Source organism: Tupaia chinensis, unplaced genomic scaffold (genome assembly GCF_000334495.1).
Source record: "Tupaia chinensis unplaced genomic scaffold, TupChi_1.0 Scaffold000104_1, whole genome shotgun sequence".
NCBI lineage: Eukaryota > Metazoa > Chordata > Mammalia > Scandentia > Tupaiidae > Tupaia > Tupaia belangeri.
The window spans coordinates 634,086-642,913 of NW_006159568.1; the positions used below are offsets into that span (position 1 = coordinate 634,086).

Here is an 8,828-nt window from a genome sequence, read left to right on the forward strand (position 1 = left end):
TCTCTCAAAAAAAAAAAAAAAAAGATCCAGCTGGCTAAGGCTGCAGGTGGATTTGGCATCAAAACTGCTGTGTTGTGGTTTCTCTCTCTCTCTCTCTCACTCATAGAATAAATAAATAAACTAGAAAAAAAAAAAGGCAAAAGCAGGTGGGAGGAGCAAGAGAGAGATGAGGTCTGTCAAAAGTGATTTGCTAAGGGAAAAGTGTTGACAAAACGAGGGATTTTTTTTTTTTTTGAGAGTTTTTTTTGCTATAGGGTACATGCACTCACCAGAGGGACAGAGAACTCACCCTCCAGGAGGGATAGCCATGCTGCAATCCCTTCTCCACCATTCTCCTCTCTGAATTTTGGACACACATGTATACACACCTGGCGTGAGTTTCAAGTCGCTGGGTCTGGGACTCAAACCCTGATCAACCACATGGAGATCCACCTTAACCACTATACCACTTGCTGGTCCCAGTAGACAAGTGGTGTTTTAATGCTTCTAAAATGTCACCTCCACCAGAGAGTAGCCCACACATTGTCCCTCAAGAATCAGAGGCATGTTCCCCCAACGTGTTCCAGAAGATCAGACTTTCTTTCTTCCACATCCACAGCCAGAGCCCCACGGCAGGAATCTTATTGAGAGTGACCCGTGGGCCTTCCTGGTCTCCCCTTCCCTTGTAGGACGACCTCTCTGTGCCCCTCATAGAGGAGGACCTGGATGGCTCCTCAGGCGTGCTGTTTCCCTTCTACGACGCGGACACCAACATGCTCTACGTGGTGGGGAAGGTCAGTCTGGTTGGGGAGGGAGGTGGCCGCCTGGACCCCTGGAACAAAAAGCAGAAATATCCCCAGCCCAGCCGTGGAGGCAGCCAGACAGCAGCTGGGGGCTGTAGTGGGTGCAGGGCAGGGGCAGGCTGGGGCCTCGGGCCCCCATGGGAGAGCACCCCTCTCCGACCTTCCCGGCTCCCTACGGAACACCAGAGCTGGCCCCTCCCACCCAGGGTCCAGGTGAGCGGGAGCCAGGTGACATTGCTCAGCAGGGCGCTCTGAGTTTGGAGTGGCAGAGGTCTTGGCTTGGTAGGCCTACTTTTATTTGCCATCCTTAGCCCCTACCCACCAATGCCAAGAACAGCAGCCTCCAGGCTTCGAGTCTTTAAGACAACTAGAAATGCCCCCCTGGGACAAGAGTTTCTGATAAGACACCGATTCTGACATCTATATGTGGCTCTCAGAGCGGAACAGGATGTGGGCCCATCTTCCCAGAGCGGTGGCAGAGGAGCAAGGACAGGCTATGGGTCTTGGAAGAGAGGACTCTGTGTTAAAACGAGAACTCCCATCTTCCGGCCTTGGTGACAGGACCCCGAATTCTCTGGTGTTCCCTGTTGTGTGTGAGGGGGGGGGAGGGGCTTGCCACCGTGCCCTCCATGAAAGCCAGGGTTTGGGTGCTTGGTAGTGGGGTCCAGGGGTGCCAATGGGGGCCAGGTCTGAGTCTCCCCCTCCTCCTAGGGAGATGGGAACATCCGCTACTATGAGGTGTGCACAGACAAGCCTTACCTGAGCTACCTGACTGAGTACCGCTCCTACAACCCGCAGAAGGGGATCGGTGAGTGGGGACGCGGAGGCCACTTGGTGCCAGGGCTTCGAGGCTGGGCCTGGGGGGATAGGCATGAATCTGATGGGACAGGAAATGGCAGGGCAACACCCCAGCTCGATGGAGGCGGGCAGCATGAAAGGGAAGTCAGGGAAGGCTTCCCAGAGGAGCAGACATTTAAGGAGCTGGAAGGAGAACCAGAGCCCACTGTGGGGAAAGCAGGACGATGTTCTAGGCCAGGGTTAAGCACTTCCAGCAATAGCAGAGCAGGGCTGGCCTGGTAGCCCAGTGGTTAAGGGACCCCCCCCCCACTCCATATACCCAACCTCAGTTGGAATGCTAGCCTGACAACTTGGAAAACACTCCAGGCACGTGTGCGTGTGTGCCCCAGATCCCAAAAGGGTGGAGGAGAAGGGATTGTGGCATGACCACATGCCACTGGGGGTGCTCTCTCCCTGTCTGTGTCTCTCCAGAACCCGTACATGCCTTCTGGAAATTAAAGAATAGCAGAACAGAGGGATGAAGGGGGGTGACCTAAAAGAACCTCAAGGAGCAATCTCCACCTACCTTTTTTGGTTGTCACTTTTAATTTACATATAATAATTATAAATTTTTATGAGTACAATGTGAGTTTTTCAGTATATGAATGCAGTGTTTAATGATCAGATTTAGATAATTTAGCACATTTATCACCTCAACTATTCATCATTGATTTGTGTGAGAACATTTAAAATCCTCTTTTGGCGACTTACATAGTATTGTTAACTGTATGAGGACTTCAAAACGTCAAAGTTTATGGAAAAGTGAGATTAAACTATGAGTATATTTTGATGCAAAAGAAGTTTGAAATCTGTGCATACTTTTCTAATGCACATTTGTGTACTTTGCTAAAGGACAAGTGTCCTCAGCAAAGAGAGACAGAGACAGAGAGAGAAAGTGAGAAAGCATCCTCCAGGGAGGATGGCCATGCTGCAATCCCTTCTCCTCCATTCTCCTCTTGGGATTTGGGGCATGTGTGCTCACATACCAGCATGTTTTTTCAAGTCACCAAGGCTGAGTCTTGAACCACACAGTCAGCCATGTAGGATCCAGTGTCTTTTTTTTTTTTTTGGAGAGATTTTCACTGTAGGGCGCGTGCACTCGCCAGACAGACAGAGAAAGACATAGAGACAGAAAGCGAGAAATCACCCCCCAGGGGAGATGGTCACGCCGCAATCCCTTCTCCTCCATTCTCGTCTCGGGATCTTGGGCACGCACGCACACGCGCCCGGCGTGAGTTTTAAGCCACCGGGTCCGGGACACGAACCGCGGTCGACTACGTGGGAGTCCAGCAACATAGCCATTATGCTAACTGCTGGTTCCCGAGGATCCAGTGTCTTAACCACCATGTCACTGGTTGGCCCGTGATGCACATTTTCATGCACTTTTTAAGGACCCTTTGTAATTACCCTACTTTGCTATGGAACGCTGGAACTTCTGCCTCTAATCAAACTGAAGGTTTCTGCCAGCTGCCAGCTCCCCTTCCCCTTCCCAGCCTCTAGTAACCGCCATTCTCTCCTCTACTTCAATGAGGAGAACTTTTTTCAGTTTTCGCATATGAATAAAATACAATTTTTCTCTTTAGGGCCAGATTTATTTCATTTAATGTCCTCCAAGTTCATCTATTTTGCCACAGGACAGAATTTCATTCTTTTTCATGGCTGAATAGTATTTCATTGTGTGTATGCCTCTCTCTCTCTCTCTCTCTCTCTTCCTCTCTAAATACACACACACACACACACACACATATATAGACACACACACACAAATTTTCAATAGTCTGTCTGTTGATAGACACTTAACCTACCTACTTTATAAGTGTGTTCGAGAATTTTAAAAGACCCAACTATATATTGTCTACAAGAAACCCATTTTAAATATAAAGACACAACTAGACTAAAAGTAAAGGGCCAGAGAAAGGTATACCATGCTAACACTAATCTAAAAAAGCTGGAGTAACTGTATTAAGAGCATTTGGGTAACAGGACCTGTGGTTAGAGGTGAGCCTGGAGTAAACTGCCTATGCAAGTCCAGCTAAGATCGCTGAACTCCATTTCCCCAGCACAGGGCCCCACCTTGGGTAGACATTTGTTCCTGAGCTGTGTGTGGAGGCAAGGATGGCGGGAGAAGGGTGGTCTCTGTTCACACTCAGACACACAGCCTGGCTTTGCCCCTGGCACTGGGTCCCTGTGGCCCTCAGCCCAGCCAGAACCTCGCGACCCTCTTTGGTCATCTGCCCGCAGGTGTCATGCCAAAGAGAGGTCTCGACGTGTCCATCTGCGAGATCTTCCGCTTCTATAAGCTGATCACAACCAAAAGCCTCATCGAGCCCGTCTCCATGATCGTGCCCCGGCGGGTAAGGCTGGGGGCGCCATCTGGGAGGGAGGTGGGAAACCTGTACTGGAGAAGACAGACCTGGGGTGTCAGGGTCCCAGGCTCTGGGGTTGCTACAGGGAGTCTGAGGACCACTCCTCCTGAGAAAAACCTTTCTTTCTTTTTTTTTTTTTTTGAGAGGTTTTTGCTATAGGGCGCGTGCGCTCACCAGACAGACAGAGAGAGACAGAGAGACAGAAAGCGAGAAATCACCTCCCAGGGGGGATGGTCACGCCGCAATCCCTTCTCCTCCATTCTCCTCTCGGGGTCTTAGGCACGCACGCACATGTGCCTGGTGTGAGTTTAAGCCACTGGGTTCGGGACTTGAACGCAGTCGACTACGTGGGAGTCCAGCGACATAGCCATTACGCTAACTGCTGGTCCCGAGAAAGGCCTTTCTCATGGCCAGTCAGCTGGGACCAGGAGTCCTGGTCCTGTCCTCCCTGTGCTCTTTAGTTGCAGTGTGACCTTGGGCAAGTCCCTCTGCCCTCTGGGCCTTGGTTTCCTCAGTTCAACAGTAGGGAGGGGAAGACTCGCCTCCTGGCTCTCGGGGCCCTCCCATCTGGGCAACCACCTTCCCACTGCCCCCTCACTGTCCGGTCTTCTCCTGCAGTCGGAATCCTACCAAGAGGACATCTACCCCCCAACGGCAGGGGCCCAGCCCTCCATGACGGCCCAGGAGTGGCTCAGTGGGATGGATAGAGGTGAGGACGGCCGAGAAAAGACGTTGGGCAAATGTGGTAGGAAAATGGGGTGCCCAGTGGCCCAGTAGCTGAGAGGGCTTTGGCCTATATTTTTGTTCTCCCATAACCTCAGGAGACAGGTCTTGGCAGTCCATCCCCTGTAGCTAGGATGGTCACATATGGGTCCAGGAAGGTGGGGGCTTAACCCAAGTGGCTCAGAAAATTCCCTCCGCCTCAAGGGATTTCGCCCACTGGAAAACGTTACGCTCTGGGCCTACACAGGATGACGGCACTGTCCCAGCTCCTGCCCCGCGCCCCCACATCTCTCTCTGCAATTACTCTTTGGCCTAAGATACCCTCTAGGGAGCAATCCCTGTTCAGGCCCTTCTGCCCACTCTGCCTGGCCTGACTCACTGTCCCTCTACTGCCCACACAGGGCCAGCCCAGTGGAAGGAGGGCAGCTGCGCTCCCCGCCCCCACCCTGCAGCTCCCTCTCCTTCCACCCTCCCACTGCCCTCACCCTGTGCCAAGCCCCCGTTTGTATAACCCTTAGGCAGGTCTCTCTCCCCCCTGGGCCTCAGTTTCCTCATCTGCTTCCAAGATGCCTGCCTCCCCTGCTTCCCGGGCGGTTGGGAGGATTGGTGAACTTGGTAGGCGGGGAGTGCAATGTGGGTGGGACTATCCTCACAGACCAAGGACATGGCTTCACTCGAGCTCACACCCCGTGCTGTCCCTCAAACCAGGCGTCACCTAGATAGCATCACACGTGGGTGTGGTATCTGCTTGCTCATCCGGCGTGTGTGCCTGTCTGCATGTACATCTGTTGCGTGTCCCTGTGTGTCTGCATGTCTCTTTGTGACTCTCTGCGATGTCCCTGAGTGCATGCCTAGGTCAGTGCCCTCCCCGACCTGTCTGCTTACGGACACTTAGTCCTCACATGGCCCTTTGTTTTCCTCTCAGGGCCAGTCCTGGTGTCCCTCAGGCCTGGCTCTGAGCTGCTAAGCCCCCGGCCACTGCCTCCAGAGAGACCCGTCTCCAACTCCGTGACACTGGCCTCGCCCTGGCCGAAGGACCAGACAGAAAAGCTAGCTGCAGAGGATGGCCAGAGGCCCTTCTCTCCGCTGGAGGAGAAGGCACCGAGATGGCCAGCGGAGCAGAGGCTGGAGGAGAAGAGATCCTGGCTCACAAATGGCTTCGACATTTTCGAATGCCCGCCACCAAAGACAGAGAACGAGGTGTGGAGGGCAGAGTGGGTTTGCACAGGGAGAGCTGGCAGCAGCGACCTGGGGAGGGGATCAGTGTCACCTTCCCACTCCCTGAGAGGAAGGGGCAAGAAGGGAGGAGGGAGAAATGAAGGGTGAGAAGTAAAAGCAGCCGTGTGGCCCAGCCTAGCTCTTAGCTCGCTTTGTTAATTCACTCCACGAACAGGCTTGAACACCATCCGTATGCCATAGTAGCAGGAGCACATACAGAGGGTGGGGAACCGTCTTTTGAAACGCAGAGGGCTCGATGTGGTGGGTGTTAGTCTCCTTTCCAGCTCTGACACTAGGACTTCCTGTGCTTTCAGAGCCGATGTTTGGTAAGGGCCTCCCACGTGCAACGCATGGGTGCGGTGGACTTTCCCAGCAGCCCGGCGTCAGCAGGAGTAGCAACACCTAAGAGCTGGCACCTCCCAGCACAATTCCAATCTTGGTTCTGCTGCAGGGCCTTGGGCCCAGGGGCTGAAGGTTTCTATAGCGATCAAGTGGGGTTACTAGCGTCACGGGGGATGTCTGGGATACCAAGCAGGACAAAAGATCTTTGGGGAAGCTCCCCATTCCTTTTTTATTTTTGTTAAGAGATTTTTGCCTTAGGATGTGGGCTCACCAGAGAGAGAGACACACACAGATAGTGAGAGGGAAAGTGAGAAATCACCCCCTGGGGGAAATGGCCACACCGCAATCCTTTTTCCTCCCAGGATCTTGGGCATGCACACATACACTCCCAGCATGAGTGTCAAGCCACTGCGTCTGGGACTTGAACCGTGGTTGACCATGTGGGAGTCTAGCAACATAACCATTACACCATCTGCTGGCCCCACACGCCCCCATTCTAATAGACATTCTGTACAATACCAACAAACAAGATTCGTTTTATGATCCCCAGTTCCCAGAAGAGGACATTGAAGTTCAGAGAGGTTAAGCAACTTGCCCAAGGACACATAATTTAGTCACAGTAAAAACATCAGTCTCTGGACTTGAGGGCCAAATATCCTTTCCTTTGTTCCAGGAGGGATCTGTGGAGGTAAAATACAACTAAAACATTCTAATATTCTTGAATTTTATTTGTTGAGTGAAGTAAACAAGGTTTTTTGTTTGTTTGGCTTTTGCCATAGGGTGTGTAAGCTCACCGGAGAGACAGAGGGAAGGGAAGTGAGAAATCATCCCAAGAGGAGATGGCCATACCGCAGGCTCTTCTCTCCATTCTCCTCTCGGGATTTTGGGCACTCACACACGCATGCCCAGTTAATTTTTTAGGCCACCAGATCTAGGACTGAGATCACATTGTCGATCATTTGGGATCCGCCTGCCTTAGCCACCATTAGCAACCACACCATCACTCCCACCTTTCCTAATCAAAAAAGGGTAGTATGTTAGCCTTTTTCTTTTGCTATTGGGTACATGTGCTAACCAGAGAGAGAGGGGAAATGAGAAATCACCCCCTTCGGGGATGGCCACACTGCAAATCCCTTCTCCTGTCAGGATTTTTGAGCATACACGCACACACTTGGGGTGTGTTTTTCAAGCCACTGGGTTCGGGACTCAAACCATGCAGTCAGCCATGTGGGATGCAGTGCTTTAACCACTAGGCCACTTGCTGGCCTGTGTTTTAGCCTTTTTACTAGTGCCCTGCCCTCTTGCCTCTCAGGACCCCCCGTGACCTTGCCCTCTAATCTCTGCTTTCCCAGCTGCTGCAGATGTTCTATCGGCAACAGGAGGAGATCCGAAGGCTCCGGGAGCTGGTGATCCAGAGAGAAGTCCAGGCCAAACAGATGGAACTGGAGATCAAAAACTTGCGGATGCACTCAGAGCAATTCTGAGCAGAGATCTCTACCCTCCCTCCCCGCCCTCAGGGACACCACGCAGCTCCGTGGGGAGGTCTGGAACCAAACCGCAGGTCTCCCAAGAACAATCACTGTTTCTATATTTTTTACCAGAAAACAAAACCCTCGGTCACTGAAAGAGATTCCAGTAGGATGTGGTGCCGTTTTTTTTCTATTTGCCTTCTTGCAACGAGCTTCTGGATGGACTTTGTTTTTAGGTGACACCTTGCCTTCTGTTGAATTCTGTTTTTAAGAGTCCATGAGGAGCTAGCACTTCTCACGGGGAAAAAACATCCTAGAAAGTTAGGAACGGGAAAGACCTCGGAGGTCAGCCTGCCTGTGATCTTCCGAGCTTGTCCATAGCGCCGGGGGGAGACCAAGGTGCAGGACGGCGTGCCCCGTGCTCCTCGCCTTCCACCCTGTTCCAGCTAGACATCTCCCTTCTGTTATGTGTCCAGCTGCTCTGGAATACATGATATTGCCACTAAAAAGAAATTCAGAAGTTGAAAGCCAGTCCTCCGGCCCCTCTCCCTCATTTTACAGGTGGGAAACTGAGGCCCAGAGAGAGGCAAGTGTGATTTGCTTCATGGCAGGGGCTGGCCTGCGCCCCTGGTCCTAGGCCTCGGGTCCTGCCTGTCTGGCCGCTGTTTCTAGTCTGACGAGGTTCTCACATAGGCAGGAGTCTGCTGGTTCTGGCCTCAGTGTGTCCCAACTTGCCCTGTGTCCTCTCGCAGATCCTTCCCTCTCTGGCCTCAACTTCTGCATCTGGACAAGAGGACACTGAGGTGATCTGCCCCATGTGGGATCTGTCACCTGAGACTTTGGCTTGAAGAAAACCACCTATGGGGTGACAACCTCATTTTGCTATGGAAATTCACCCTGGCAAAGGGTGAGAGGGATCCGGCCTAATTTTAGACTGCAGACAGATCAAAGCCATCGTCTCCAAGCAGAATCAGCCGAATGTAGACAGACACGGTTCCATAGGTGGGACCGCAGACATCCAGGTTGGGCCCATGCTCCCGACTGCCACCACCAAGGCGCTCAGGGACACAGTCTGCCTCCTCTGGGATGAT

General features: G+C 52.4%; 1 protein-coding gene across 5 annotated transcripts in view; it reads left to right on the forward strand.

Moving 5' to 3' along the window:
* Positions 1-8,366, forward strand: part of CORO2A (coronin 2A) — a 56,807-nt gene extending 48,441 nt beyond the window's left edge. For all 5 annotated transcript variants that reach the window (XM_006143696.3, XM_014586000.2, XM_014585999.2 and 2 more), the window contains 6 exons: positions 669-773; positions 1,494-1,590; positions 3,861-3,973; positions 4,604-4,694; positions 5,634-5,908; positions 7,621-8,366. In XM_006143696.3, coding sequence (XP_006143758.1) covers positions 669-773; positions 1,494-1,590; positions 3,861-3,973; positions 4,604-4,694; positions 5,634-5,908; positions 7,621-7,752 — 813 coding nt within the window. In that variant the 3' untranslated portion in view covers positions 7,753-8,366. The remainder of the gene's footprint in view (positions 1-668; positions 774-1,493; positions 1,591-3,860; positions 3,974-4,603; positions 4,695-5,633; positions 5,909-7,620) is intronic.
* The last annotated feature ends 462 nt before the right edge of the window (positions 8,367-8,828 follow it).